This window comes from Pristiophorus japonicus, unplaced genomic scaffold (genome assembly GCF_044704955.1).
Source record: "Pristiophorus japonicus isolate sPriJap1 unplaced genomic scaffold, sPriJap1.hap1 HAP1_SCAFFOLD_509, whole genome shotgun sequence".
In the NCBI taxonomy this organism is placed as follows: Eukaryota; Metazoa; Chordata; class Chondrichthyes; family Pristiophoridae; genus Pristiophorus; species Pristiophorus japonicus.
Window position 1 is genome coordinate 60,968 of NW_027254415.1, and position 14,979 is coordinate 75,946.

The window sequence follows — 14,979 nt, forward strand, 5'->3', positions numbered from 1 at the left end:
TCGTGTAGAGGGAGCTTTACTCTGTATCTAACCCCGTGCTGTACCTGCCCTGGGAGTGTTTGATGGACAGTGTAGAGGGAGATTTACTCTGTATCTAACCCCCTGTACCTGCCCTGGGAGTGTTTGATGGGACAGTGTAGAGGGAGCTTTACTCTGTATCTAACCCCCTGTACCTGGCCTGGGAGTGTTTGATGGGATAGTGTAGATGGAGCTTTACTCTGTATCAAACCCCGTGCTGTACCTGCCCTGGGAGTGTTTGATGGGATAGTGTAGAGGGAGCTTTACTCTGTATCTATCCCCCTGTACCTGCCCTGGGAGTGTTTGATGGGACAGTGTAGAGGGAGCTTTACTCTGTATCTATCCCCCTGTACCTGCCCTGGGAGTGTTTGATGGGACAGTGTCGAGGAGGCTTTACTCTGTATCTAACCCCGTGCTGTACCTGCCCTGTGAGTGTTTGATGGGACAGTGTAGAGGGAGCTTTACTCTGTATCTAACCCCGTGCTGTACCTGCCCTGGGAGTGTTTGATGGGACAGTGTAGAGGGAGCTTTACTCTGTATCTAACCCCGTGCTGTACCTGCCCTGGGAGTGTTTGATGGGACAGTGTAGAGGGAGCTTTCCTCTGTATCTAACCCGCTGTACCTGCTCTGGGAGTGTTTGATGGGACAGTGTAGAGGGAGCTTTACTCTGTATCGAACCCCCTGTACCTGCCCTGGGAGTGCTTAATGGGACAGTGTAGAGGGGGCTTTACTCTGTATCTAACCCCGTGCTGTACCTGCCCTGGGAGTGTTTGATGGGAGAGTGTAGTGGGAGCTTTACTCTGTATTTAACCCCGTGCTGTACCTGCCCTGGGAGTGTTTGATGGGACAGTCGAGAGGGAGTTTTAAATTTGTATCTAATCCCATGCTGTACATGTCCTGGGTGTGTTTGATGGGACAGTGTAGAGGGAGCTTTACTCTGTATCTAACCCCCTGTACCTGCCCTGGGAGTGTTTGATGGGACAGGGTAGAGGGAGCTTTACTCTGTATCTAACCCCCTGTACCTGCCCTGGGAGTGTTGGACGGGACAGTGTAGAGGGAGCTTTACTCTGTATCTAACCCCGTGCTGTACCTGCCCTGGGAGTGTTTGATGGTCAGTGTAGAGGGAGCTTTACTCTGTATCGAACCCCCTATACCTGCCCTGGGAGTGTTTGATGGGACAGGGTAGAGGGAGCTTTACTCTGTATCTAACCCCCTGTATCTGCCCTGGGAGTGTTTGATGGGACAGTGTCGAGGGAGCTTTACTCTGTATCTAACCCCCTGTACCTGCCGTGGGAGTGTTTGATGGGACAGTGTAGAGGGAGCTTTACTCTGTATCTAACCCCCTGTACCTGCCCTGGGAGTGTTTGATGGGACAGTGTAGAGGGAGCTTTACTCTATATCTAACCCCCTGTACCTGCCCTGGGAGTGTTTGATGGGACAGTGTAGAGGGAGCTTTACTCTGTATCTAACACCCTGTACCTGCCCTGGGAGTGTTTGATGGAACAGTGTAGAGGGAGCTTTACTCTGTATATAACCCCGTGCTGTACCTGCCCTGGGAGTGTTTGATGGGGCAGTGTAGAGGGAGCTTTACTCTATATTTAACCCCGTGCTGTACCTGCCCTGTGAGTGTTTGATGGGACAGTGTAGAGGGAGCTTTACTCTGTATCTAACCCCGTGCTGTACCTGCCCTGGGAGTGTTTGATGGGACAGTGTAGAGGGAGCTTTACTCTGTATCTAACCCCGTGCTGTACCTGCCCTGGGAGTGTTTGATGGGACAGTGTAGAGGGAGCTTTCCTCTGTATCTAACCCCCTGTACCTGCCCTGGGAGTGTTTGATGGGACAGTGTAGAGGGAGCTTTACTCTGTATCGAACCCCCTGTACCTGCCCTGGGAGTGCTTAATGGGACAGTGTAGAGGGGGCTTTACTCTGTATCTAACCCCATGCTGTACCTGCCCTGGGAGTGTTTGATGGGACAGTCGAGAGGGAGTTTTAAATTTGTATCTAATCCCATGCTGTACATGTCCTGGGTGTGTTTGATGGGACAGTGTAGAGGGAGCTTTACTCTGTATCTAACCCTGTGCTGTACCTGCCCTGGGAGTGTTTGATGGGACAGTGTAGAGGGAGTTTTACTCTGTATCTAAACCCGTGCTGTACCTGCCCTGGGAGTGTTTGATGGACAGTGTAGAGGGAGATTTACTCTGTATCGAACCCCCTGTACCTGCCCTGGGAGTGTTTGATGGGACAGGGTAGAGGGAGCTTTACTCTGTATCTGACCCCCTGTACCTGGCCTGGGAGCGTTTGATGGGACAGTGTAGAGGGGGCTTTACTCTGTATCTAACCCCGTGCTGCACCTGCCCTGTGAGTGTTTGATGGGACAGTGTATAGGGAGCTTTAATCTGTATCTAACCCCCTGTACCTGCCCTGGGAGTGTTTGATGGGACAGTGTAGAGGGAGCTTTACTCTGTATCTAACCCCCTGTACCTGCCCTGGGAGTGTTTGATGGGACAGTGTAGAGGGCGCTTTACTCTGTATCTAACCCCATGCTGTACCTGCCCTGGGAGTGTTTGATGGGACAGTGTAGAGGGAGCTTTACTCTGTATCTAACCCCATGCTGTACATGCCCTGGGTGTGTTTGATGGGACAGTGTAGAGGGAGCTTTACTCTGTATCTAACCCCGTGCTGTACTTGCCCTGGGAGTGTTTGATGGGACAGTGTAGAGGGAGTTTTACTCTGTATCTAAACCCGTGCTGTACCTGCCCTGGGAGTGTTTGATGGGATCGTGTAGAGGGAGCTTTACTCTGTATCTAACCCCGTGCTGTACCTGCCCTGGGAGTGTTTGATGGGATAGTGTAGAGGGAGCTTTACTCTGTATCTAACCCCCTGTTCCTGGCCTGGGAGTGTTTGATGGGATAGTGCAGATGGAGCTTTACTCTGTATCAAACCCCGTGCTGTACCTGCCCTGGGAGTGTTTGATGGGATAGTGTAGAGGGAGCTTTACTCTGTATCTATCCCCCTGTACCTGCCCTGGGAGTGTTTGATGGGACAGTGTAGAGGGAGCTTTACTCTGTATCTATCCCCCTGTACCTGCCCTGGGAGTGTTTGATGGGACAGTGTAGAGGGGGCTTTATTCTGTATCTAACCCCGTGCTGTACCTGCCCTGTGAGTGTTTGATGGGACAGTGTAGAGGGAGCTTTACTCTGTATCTAACCCCGTGCTGTACCTGCCCTGGGAGTGTTTGATGGGACAGTGTAGAGGGAGCTTTACTCTGTATCTAACCCCGTGCTGTACCTGCCCTGGGAGTGTTTGATGGGACAGTGTAGAGGGAGCTTTCCTCTGTATCTAACCCCCTGTACCTGCCCTGGGAGTGTTTGATGGGACAGTGTAGAGGGAGCTTTACTCTGTATCGAACCCCCTGTACCTGCCCTGGGAGTGCTTAATGGGACAGTGTAGAGGGGGCTTTACTCTGTATCTAACCCCGTGCTGTACCTGCCCTGGGAGTGTTTGATGGGAGAGTGTAGAGGGAGCTTTACTCTGTATTTAACCCCGTGCTGTACCTGCCCTGGGAGTGTTTGATGGGACAGTCGAGAGGGAGTTTTAAATTTGTATCTAATCCCATGCTGTACATGTCCTGGGTGTGTTTGATGGGACAGTGTAGAGGGAGCTTTACTCTGTATCTAACCCTGTGCTGTACCTGCCCTGGGAGTGTTTGATGGGACAGTGTAGAGGGAGTTTTACTCTGTATCTAAACCCGTGCTGTACCTGCCCTGGGAGTGTTTGATGGGATCGTGTAGAGGGAGCTTTACTCTGTATCTAACCCCGTGCTGTACCTGCCCTGGGAGTGTTTGATGGACAGTGTAGAGGGAGATTTACTCTGTATCGAACCCCCTGTACCTGCCCTGGGAGTGTTTGATGGGACAGGGTAGAGGGAGCTTTACTCTGTATCTGACCCCCTGTACCTGGCCTGGGAGTGTTTGATGGGACAGTGTAGAGGGGGCTTTACTCTGTATCTAACCCCGTGCTGCACCTGCCCTGTGAGTGATTGATGGGACAGTGTATAGGGAGCTTCACTCTGTATCTAACCCCCTGTACCTGCCCTGGGAGTGTTTGATGGGACAGTGTAGAGGGAGCTATACTCTGTATCTAACCCCCTGTACCTGCCCTGGGAGTGTTTGATGGGACAGTGTAGAGGGGGCTTTACTCTGTATCTAACCCCGTGCTGTACCTGCCCTGGGAGTGTTTGATGGGACAGTGTAGAGGGAGCTTTACTCTGTATCTAACCCCGTGCTGTACCTGCCCTGGGAGTGTTTGATGGAAGAGTGTAGAGGGAGCTTTACTGTGTATTTAATCCCGTGCTGTACCTGCCCTGGGAGTGTTTGATGGGAGAGTGTAGAGGGAGCTTTACTCTGTATCTAAACCCGTGCTGTACTTGCACTGGGAGTGTTTGATGGGACAGTGCAGAGGGCGCTTTACTCTGTATCTAACCCCATGCTGTACCTGCCCTGGGAGTGTTTGATGGGACAGTGTAGAGGGAGCTTTACTCTGTATCTAACCCTGTGCTGTACCTGCCCTGGGAGTGTTTGATGGGACTGTGTGGAGGGAGTTTTACTCTGTATCTAACCCCGTGCTGTACCTGCCCTGGGAGTGTTTGATGGGATAGTGTAGAGGGAGCTTTACTCTGTATCTAACCCCGTGCTGTACCTGCCCTGGGAGTGTTTGATGGACAGTGTAGAGGGAACTTTACTCTGTATCTAACCCCCTGTACCTGCCCTGGGAGTGTTTGATGGGACAGGGTAGAGGGAGCTTTACTCTGTATCTAACACCCTGCACCTGCCCTGGGAGTGTTTGATGGGACAGTGTCGAGGGAGCGTTACTCTGTATCTAACCCCCTGTACCTTCCCTGGGAGTGTTTGATGGGACAGTGTAGAGGGAGCTTTACTCTGTATCTAACCCCCTGTACCTGCCCTGGGAGTGTTTGATGGACAGTGTAGAGGGAGCTTTACTCTGTCTCTAACCCCCTGTACCTGCCCTGGGATTGTTTGATGGGACAGTGTAGAGGGAGCTTTACTCAGTATCTAACCCCCTGCAGCTGCCCTGGGAGTGTTTGATGGGACAGTGCAGAGGGAGCTTTACTCTGTATCTATCCCCGTGCTGTGCCTGCCCTGGGAGTGTTTGATGGGACAGTGCATAGGGAGCTTTACTTTGTATCTAACCCCATGCTGTATATGTCCTGGGTGTGTTTCATGGGACAGTGTAGAGGGAGCTTTACTCTGGATCTAACCCTGTGCTGTACCTGCCCTGGGAGTGTTTGATGGGACAGTGTAGAGGGAGTATTACTCTGTATCTAACCCCGTGCTGTACCTGCCCTGGGAGTGTTTGATGGGATCGTGTAGAGGGAGCTTTACTCGGTATCTAACCCCCAGCTGTACCTGCCCTGGGAGTGTTTGATGGACTGTGTAGAGGGAGCTTTACTCTGTATCTAACCCCCTGTACCTGCCCTGGGAGTGTTTGATGGGACAGGGTAGAGGGAGCTTTACTCTGTATCTAACCCCCTGTACCTGCCCTGGGAGTGTTTGATGGGACAGTGTCGAGGGAGCTTTACTCTGTATCTAACCCCCTGTACCTGCCGTGGGAGTGTTTGATGGGACAGTGTAGAGGGAGCTTTACTCTGTATCTAACCCCCTGTACCTGCCCTGGGAGTGTTTGATGGGACAGTGTAGAGGGAGCTTTACTCTGTATCTAACCCCCTGTACCTGCCCTGGGAGTGTTTGATGGGACAGTGTAGAGGGAGCTTTACTCTGTATCTAACCCCCTGTACCTGCCCTGGGAGTGTTTGATGGGACAGTGTAGAGGGAGCTTTACTCTGTATCTAACCCCCTGTACCTGCCCTGGGAGTGTTTGATGGGACAGTGTAGAGGGAGCTTTACTCTGTATCTAACCCCGTGCTGTTCCTGCCCTGGGAGTGTTTGATGAGAGAGTGTAGAGGGAGCTTTACTCTGTATCTAACCCCGTGCTGTACCTGCCCTGGGAGTGTTTGATGGGATAGTGTAGAGGGAGCTTTACTCTGTATCTAACCCCGTGCTGTACCTGCCCTGGGAGTGTTTGATGGAAGAGTGTAGAGGGAGCTTTACTCTGTATTTAACCCCGTGCTGTACCTGCCCTGGGAGTGTTTGATGGGAGAGTGTAGAGGGAGCTTTACTCTGTATCTAACCCCATGCTGTACATGCCCTGGGTGTGTTTGATGGGACAGTGTAGAGGGAGCTTTACTCTGTATCTAACCCCGTGCTGTACCTGCCCTGGGAGTGTTTGATGGGACAGTGTGGAGGGAGTTTTACTCTGTATCTAACCCCGTGCTGTACCTGCCCTGGGAGTGTTTGATGGTCAGTGTAGAGGGAGCTTTACTCTGTATCTAACCCCCTGTACCTGCCCTGGGAGTGTTTGATGGGACAGGGTAGAGGGAGCTTTACTCTGTATCTAACCCCCTGTACCTGCCCTGGGAGTGTTTGATGGGACATTGTCGAGGGAGCTTTACTCTGTATCTAACCCCCTGTACCTGCCGTGGGAGTGTTTGATGGGACAGTGTAGAGGGAGCTTTACTCTGTATCTAACCCCCTGTACCTGCCCTGGGAGTGTTTGATGGGACAGTGTAGAGGGAGCTTTACTCTGTATCTAACCCCCTGTACCTGCCCTGGGAGTGTTTGATGGAACATTGTAGAGGGAGCTTTACTCTGTATCTAACCCCGTGCTGTACCTGCCGTGGGAGTGTTTGATGGGACAGTGTAGATGGAGCTTTACTCTGTATCTAACCCTGTGCTGTACGTACCCTGGGAGTGTTTGATGGGACAGTGTAGAGGGAGCTTTACTCTGTATCTATCCCCCTGTACCTGCCCTGGTAGTGTTTGATGGGACAGTGTAGAGGGGACTTTACTCTGTATCTAACCCCGTGCTGTACCTGCCCTGGGAGTGTTTGATGGGACAGTGTAGAGGGAGCTTTACTCTGTATCTAACCCCCTGTACCTGCCCTGGGAGTGTTTGATGGGACAGTGTAGAGGGAGCTTTACTCTGTATCTAACCCCCTGTACCTGCCCTGGGAGTGTTTGATGGGACAGTGTAGAGGGAGCTTTACTCTGTATCTATCCCCCTGTACCTGCCCTGGTAGTGTTTGATGGGACAGTGTAGAGGGGGCTTTACTCTGTATCTAACCCCGTGCTGTACCTGCCCTGTGAGTGTTTGATGGGACAGTGTAGAGGGAGCTTTACTCTGTATCTAACCCCCTGTACCTGCCCTGGGAGTGTTTAATGGGACAGTGTAGAGGGGGCTTTACTCTGTATCTAACCCCGTGCTGTACCTGCCCTGGGAGTGTTTGATGGGAGAGTGTAGAGGGAGCTTTACTCTGTATCTAACCCCGTGCTGTTCCTGCCCTGGGAGTGTTTGATGGGAGAGTGTAGAGGGAGCTTTACTCTGTATCTAACCCCGTGCTGTACCTGCCCTGGGAGTGTTTGATGGGACAGTGTCGATGGAGCTTTACTCTGCATCTAACCCCCTGTACCTGCCCTGGGAGTGTTGGACGGGACAGTGTAGAGGGAGCTTTACTCTGTATCTAACCCCGTGCTGTACCTGCCCTGGGAGTGTTTGATGGTCAGTGTAGAGGGAGCTTTACTCTGTATCTAACCCCCTGTACCTGCCCTGGGAGTGTTTGATGGGACAGGGTAGAGGGAGCTTTACTCTGTATCTAACCCCCTGTACCTGCCCTGGGAGTGTTTGATGGGACAGTGTCGAGGGAGCTTTACTCTGTATCTAACCCCCTGTACCTGCCGTGGGAGTGTTTGATGGGACAGTGTAGAGGGAGCTTTACTCTGTATCTAACCCCCTGTACCTGCCCTGGGAGTGTTTGATGGGACAGTGTAGAGGGAGCTTTACTCTGTATCTAACCCCCTGTACCTGCCCTGGGAGTGTTTGATGGGACAGTGTAGAGGGAGCTTTACTCTGTATCTAACCCCCTGTACCTGCCCTGGGAGTGTTTGATGGAACAGTGTAGAGGGAGCTTTACTCTGTATCTAACCCCGTGCTGTACCTGCCCTGGGAGTGTTTGATGGGGCAGTGTAGAGGGAGCTTTACTCTATATTTAACCCCGTGCTGTACCTGCCCTGGGAGTGTTTGATGGGACAGTGTAGATGGAGCTTTACTCTGTATCTAACCCCGTGCTGTACCTGCCCTGGGAGTGTTTGATGGGATAGTGTAGAGGGAGCTTTACTCTGTATCTATCCCCCTGTACCTGCCCTGGGAGTGTTTGATGGGACAGTGTAGAGGGAGCTTTACTCTGTATCTATCCCCCTGTACCTGCCCTGGGAGTGTTTGATGGGACAGTGTAGAGGGAGCTTTACTCTGTATCTAACCCCGTGCTGTACCTGCCCTGGGAGTGTTTGATGGGACAGTGTAGAGGGAGCTTTACTCTGTATCTAACCCCGTGCTGTACTTGCCCTGGGAGTGTTTGATGGGACAGTGTAGAGGGAGCTTTACTCTGTATCTAACCCTGTGCTGTACGTGCTCTGGGAGTGTTTGATGGGACAGTGTAGAGGGGGCTTTACTCTGTATCTAACCCCGTGCTGTACCTGCCCTGGGAGTCTTTGATGGGACAGTGTAGAGGGAGCTTTACTCTGTGTCTAACCCCGTGCTGTACCTGCCCTGGGAGTGTTTGATGGGAGAGTGTAGAGGGGGCTTTACTCTGTATCTAACCCCCTGTACCTGCCCTTGGAGTGTTTGATGGGATAGTGTAGAGGGAGCTTAATCTGTATCTAACCCCCTGTACCTGCCCTGGGAGTGTTTGATGGGACAGTGTAGAGGGAGCTTTACTCTGTATCTAACCTCGTGGTGTACCTGCCCTGGGAGTGTTTGATGGGACAGTGTAGAGGGAGCTTTTCTCTGTATTTAACCCCCTGTACCTGCCCTGGGAGTGTTTGATGGGACAGTGTAGAGGGAGCTTTACTCTGTATCTAACCCCCTGTAGCTGCCCTGGGAGTGTTTGATGGGACAGTGTAGAGGGAGCTTTACTCTGTATCTAACCCCCTGTAGCTGCCCTGGGAGTATTTGATGGGACAGTGTAGAGGGCAGGATTCAGAAGCAGTAATCAGGATCTGCTATCGTCCGCTGTCTGCTTGGCAAGAAGCGGACAAGGCCGAGCTAGGCCGAAGAGGCTCCCTACCTGTAGTAGTCCTCCTGTCCGGGGAGAGGTACTCCGTGCAAATGGTGGTGGCCCTGGAGCCACTGCTGGTGTTGCTCAATGGCCAAACGCTGGAGTTCGGCGGACTGGGCCTGCATTGCTTGGAGCTGATGTGCAGCCGACATTGGAGCTGGAACTGAGCCCTGCAGTTCCCTGTACGGTGTCCCTGCAACGGTCAAAGACAAGCTGGATGAAAAAGGGAACAACCAGGCCTGTAACAGATAGGAACAGGAGGAGGCCCCTTCAGCCCCTCGAGCCTGTTACACAGGAACAGGAGGAGGCCCATTCAGCCCCTCGAGCCTGTTACACAGGAACAGGAGGAGGCCCATTCAGCCCCTCGAGCCTGTTACACAGGAACAGGAGGAGGCCCATTCAGCCCCTCGAGTCTGTTACACAGGAACAGGAGGAGGCCCATTCAGCCCCTCGAGCCTGTTACACAGGAACAGGAGGAGGCCCAGTCAGCCCCTCGAGCCTGTTACACAGGAACAGGAGGAGGCCCATTCAGCCCCTCGAGCCTGTTACACAGGAACAGGAGGCCCAGTCAGCCCCTCGGGCCTGTTACACAGGAACAGGAGGAGGCCCATTCAGCCCCTCGAGCCTGTTACACAGGAACAGGAGGAGGCCCATTCAGCCCCTCGAGCCTGTTACACAGGAACAGGAGGCCCATTCAGCCCCTCGAGTCTGTTACACAGGAACAGGAGGAGGCCCATTCAGCCCCTCGAGTCTGTTACACAGGAACAGGAGGAGGCCCATTCAGCCCCTCGAGCCTGTTACACAGGAACAGGAGGAGGCCCATTCAGCCCCTCGAGCCTGTTACACAGGAACAGGAGGCCCATTCAGCCCCTCGAGCCTGTTACACAGGAACAGGAGGCCCATTCAGCCCCTCGAGCCTGTTACACAGGAACAGGAGGAGGCCCATTCAGCCCCCTCGGGCCTGTTACACAGGAACAGGAGGAGGCCCATTCAGCCCCCTCGGGCCTGTTACACAGGAACAGGAGGAGGCCCATTCAGCCCCCTCGGGCCTGTTACACAGGAACAGGAGGCCCATTCAGCTCCTCGAGCGCATTACACAGGAACAGGAGGAGGCCCATTCAGCCCCTCGAGCCTGTTGCCATAGGAACAGGAGGCCCATTCAGCCCCTTGAGCCTGTTGCCATAGGAACAGGAGGCCCATTCAGCCCTGATCTTGGCCCCACCTGAACCCCTGCCTCTCACACATATGCACACACGCGTGCAAGAAATGCACATTTTTCCCCAGCACCCGAGATGAATTTGACCGTTCAGTGAAGCACTGAATCCGGAGCAAGTACACGGGCTAATTTTCACCCAGGGGCTACGGCTCTACGCCCCTGCCCACCTCGGCCCCAACCTCAATCGAATCTTCCCTTCGTAGCGCCTTTGAAACCCCAACGCTGGCGTTAACTTGGTGGGGAGGTGGGAGCGAGGGATATGGGGAGAAGGGAGGGGGGGGGGGGATTGGGGAGTGAGGGATACGGGGAGAAGGGGGGGCGGGGATTGGGGAGTGAGGGACACGGGGAGAAGTGGGATTGGGGAGTGAGGGACACGGGGAGAAGTGGGATTGGGGAGTGAGGGACACCGGGAGAAGTGGGATTGGGGAGTCGGGGTTATGGGGAGAAGTGGGATTGGAGAGCGCGGGATACTGGGAGAAGTGGGATTGGGGAGTCGGGGTTATGGGGAGAAGTGGGATTGGGGAGTGAGGGATACAGGGAGAAGTGGGATTGGGGAGTGAGGGATACTGGGAGAAGTGGGATTGGGGAGTGAGGAATTCGGGGAGAAGTGGGATTGGGGAGTGAGGGATACTGGGAGAAGTGGGATTGGGGAGTGAGGGATACTGGGAGAAGTGGGATTGGGGAGTGAGGGATACTGGGAGAAGTGGGATTGGGGAGTGAACGATACTGGGAGAAGTGGGATTGGGGAGTGAGGGATTCAGGGAGAAGTGGGATTGGGGAGTGAGGGATACTGGGAGAAGTGGGATTGGGGTGTCGGGGTTATGGGGAGAAGTGGGATTGGGGAGTGAGGGATACTGGGAGAAGTGGGATTGGGGAGTTGGGGTTATGGGGAGAAGTGGGATTGGGGAGTGAGGGATACGGGGAGAAGTGGGATTGGGGAGTGAGGGATACTGGGAGAAGTGGGATTGGGGAGTGAGGGATTCAGGGAGAAGTGGGATTGGGGAGTGAGGGATACTGGGAGAAGTGGGATTGGGGAGTGAGGGATACTGGGAGAAGTGGGATTGGGGAGTGAGGGATACTGGGAGAAGTGGGATTGAGGAGTCGGGGTTATGGGGAGAAGTGGGATTGGGGAGTGAGGGATACAGGGAGAAGTGGGATTGGGGAGTGAGGGATACAGGGAGAAGTGGGATTGGGGAGTGAGGGATACTGGGAGAAGTGGGATTGGGGAGTCGGGGTTATGGGGAGAAGTGGGATTGGGGAATGAGGGATACGGGGAGAAGTGGGATTGGGGAGTCGGGGTTATGGGGAGAAGTGGGATTGGGGAATGAGGGATACGGGGATAAGTGGGATTGGGGAGTCGGGGTTATGGGGAGAAGTGGGATTGGGGAATGAGGGATACGGGGAGAAGTGGGATTGGGGAGTCGGGGTTATGGGGAGAAGTGGGATTGGGGAGTGAGGGATACGGGGAGAAGGTGGGGGTGGGGTCCACAGCGAGCAGGATGGCCTGTTGGCACCAGTTGACCTCACACGTTGACTGTAGCGTTTGGCCATCGTCCGCCATCCCTCCCCCGAGCTCCCCGCCATACCACGGGGGGTCCAACCGATATGCGCGCGGACTCTTACCGAATATCTGGTGCCGGAGGATCTCATGTTCTGAGACGGGCTGGCCCAGTAGGTGGTTGGGAATGGTCCCGGATGGATAGGCTATCCGTGTCAGCTGACCACTGCCAGCCAATGGGTCAATGAGGGGGTGTACCCCCTGGGCAGCTGAAAGACAAGATATTTGAAAGTCTTTTGTGTTTGTTGTACTTTGGAGGCCAGAGCAGTCCATCAACCCTGTTGGGGGAAAATTGAGACACTCAGTTGCAGAATACTCCCATCACATCCCTCAATCCTCCAAGCCTTCTCCCCATATCCCTCAATCCCACCTCCCCCCGTGCTATGGACTCAACCGTCATTGTAACCCATGTAATAAGCAGACGCAGCATGGATTCATGAAGGGGAAATCATGTTGAACTAATTTACTGGAATTCTTTGAGGATATAACGAGCATGGTGGATAGAGGTGTACCGATGGATGTGGTGTATTTAGATTTCCAAAAGGCATTCGATAAGGTGCCACACAAAAGGTTACTGCAGGAGATAGAGGTACGCGGAGTCAGAGGAAATGTATTAGCATGGATAGAGAATTGGCTGGCTAACAGAAAGCAGAGAGTCGGGATAAATGGGTCCTTTTCGGGTTGGAAATCGGTGGTTAGTGGTGTGCCACAGGGATCGGTGCTGGGACCACAACTGTTTCCAGTATACATAGATGACCTGGAAGAGGGGACAGAGTGTAGTGTAACAAAATTTGCAGATGACACAAAGATTAGTGGGAAAGCGGGTTGTGTAGAGGACACGGAGAGGCTGCAAAGAGATTGAGATAGGTTAAGCGAATGGGCTAAGGTTTGGCAGATGGAATACAATGTCGGAAAATGTGAGGTCATCCACCTTGGGGAAAAAAAACAGTAAAAGGGAATATTCTTTGAATGGGGAGAAATTACAACATGTTGCGTTGCAGAGGGACCTGGGGGTCCTTGTGCATGAATCCCAAAAAGTTAGTTTGCAGGTGCAGCAGGTAATCAGGAAGGCGAATGGGATGTTGGCCTTCATTGCGAGAGGGATGGAGTACAAAAGCAGGGAGGTCCTGCTGCAACTGTACAGGGTATTGGTGAGACCGCACCTGGAGTACTGCGTGCAGTTTTGGTCACCTTACTTAAGGAAGGATATACTAAGCTTTGGAGGGGGTACAGAGACGATTCACGAGGCTGATTCCGGAGATGAGAGGGTTACCTTATGATGATAGATTGAGTAGACTGGGTCTTTACTCGTTGGAGTTCAGAAGGATGAGGGGTGATCTTATAGAAACATTTAAAATAATGAAAGGGATAGACAAGATAGAGGCAGAGAGGTTGTTTCCACTGGTCGGGGAGACTAGAACTAGGGGGTACAGCCTCAAAATACGGGGGAGCCAATTTAAAACCGAGTTGAGAAGGAATTTCTTCTCCCAGAGGGTTGTGAATCTGTGGAATTCTCTGCCCAAGGAAGCAGTTGAGGCTAGCTCATTGAATGTATTCAAGTCACAGATCGATAGATTTTTAACCAATAAGGGAATTAAGGGTTACGGGGAGCGGGCGGGTAAGTGGAGCTGAGTCCACGACCAGATCAGCCATGATCTTGTTGAATGGCGGAGCAGGCTCGAGGGGCTAGATGGCCTACTCCTGTTCCTAATTCTTATGTTCCTATGTTCTTATGTAGGAGCTTCTAGCGCCAGAGAAGCCGATGGACAAGACGTTCGAAGAGCTCAGTAAGTTGATCGGGGAACACCTTAAACCGGCGAGCAGCATGCACATGGCGAGACACCGGTTTTATACGCACCGGCGGTGAGAAGGGCAAAGCGTTCCAGACTTCGTGGCAGACCTCCGGCGACTGGTGAGCCTATGCAAGTTCCCAGATGCATGCAGAGCGGAGATGCTGCGAGACTTTTTTTTATTGAGGGCATCGGGCACGCTGGGGTTTACAGGAAACTGATTGAGACCAAAGACTTGACCTTGGAAGCGGCGGCTCTGATTGCCCAGACGTTTATCTCAGGGGAGGAAGAGACCAGAATAATGTCTGACAAAAATCTTGGCTCAAATGCGGCAAACGACCAGGGAGTCAGCATTGTTAACGCGGCACACAGTTCTCCAGGCAGACAGGGGAAATCGGACATGCCCCAGCCTGTAGTCCAACCCAAAGAGGGAATTCAACAGAGACAATGGCCAGCTGAACAGCGATTCATGCCATCGCAAGGGACAATGCGGCCAGTAATGGGGCCATCAACACCTGTCAATGGTGCGCTTAAGGACAGTTACAGAGACAGTCAGAGACGATCGACTGGTAATGGACCTTTTGTTTCCAACAACGGCTCGTGTTGGAGGTGTGGAGGCAAACGCCCAGCCAGGGCTTGCAGGCATCAGCAACATACCTGCAGAAACTGCAACGTCAGCGGTCACTTGGCGCGTACGTGCAGGAAGCCTGCAGCCAGGTTGATGTCCGAGGAGGACGGGCCCGATGTAAGCCCCACGAGGCCCATGCTTGAGGGAAGGTCACTCTGTGACCAGTTACCTTTACCACTCTGTGACCACGACCTCAAGAGCTAGACGGTGGGTGGAGCTTCCCCTCTTTATACCGGAAAGTCCAGGTGGGGAGTGTCTCCCACAAGTTCGCCCCCCTGTGGTCAATGTTCTCAAGGTGTACAACTCAGGTCAGCTTGCGCATGGGTTACAATGACAGTTGAATACGTGACACCCCATATGCCTCAATCCTACATCCTCCGACCTTCTCCCCATATCCCTCACTCCCAGCTCCTCACTTTCTCCCCAACATCCATTGCCGTTTGCGGAAGAGAATTCTGCCATCCTTTGTGTGTTTAGAAGTGTTTCTGAACTTCACTCCTGAAATGTCGGCCTCTAATTATTAGACTACGCCACCTAATCCTCGAATCCCCAACCAGCAGAAATAGTCTCTGTCTATCT

The 14,979-nt window shown here is 53.0% G+C and overlaps 1 protein-coding gene across 3 annotated transcripts in view; it reads right to left on the reverse strand.

The window, feature by feature from the left end:
* The window catches only part of LOC139253738 (atrophin-1-like), a 371,736-nt gene that overhangs the window by 46,091 nt on the left and 310,666 nt on the right, over window positions 1–14,979 (reverse strand). For all 3 annotated transcript variants that reach the window (XM_070873528.1, XM_070873527.1, XM_070873529.1), the window contains exons 8-9: window positions 12,048–12,191; window positions 9,218–9,401 (exon numbers count right to left, since the gene is read on the reverse strand). In XM_070873528.1, the coding sequence (XP_070729629.1) occupies window positions 9,218–9,401; window positions 12,048–12,191 (328 nt within the window). The remainder of the gene's footprint in view (window positions 1–9,217; window positions 9,402–12,047; window positions 12,192–14,979) is intronic.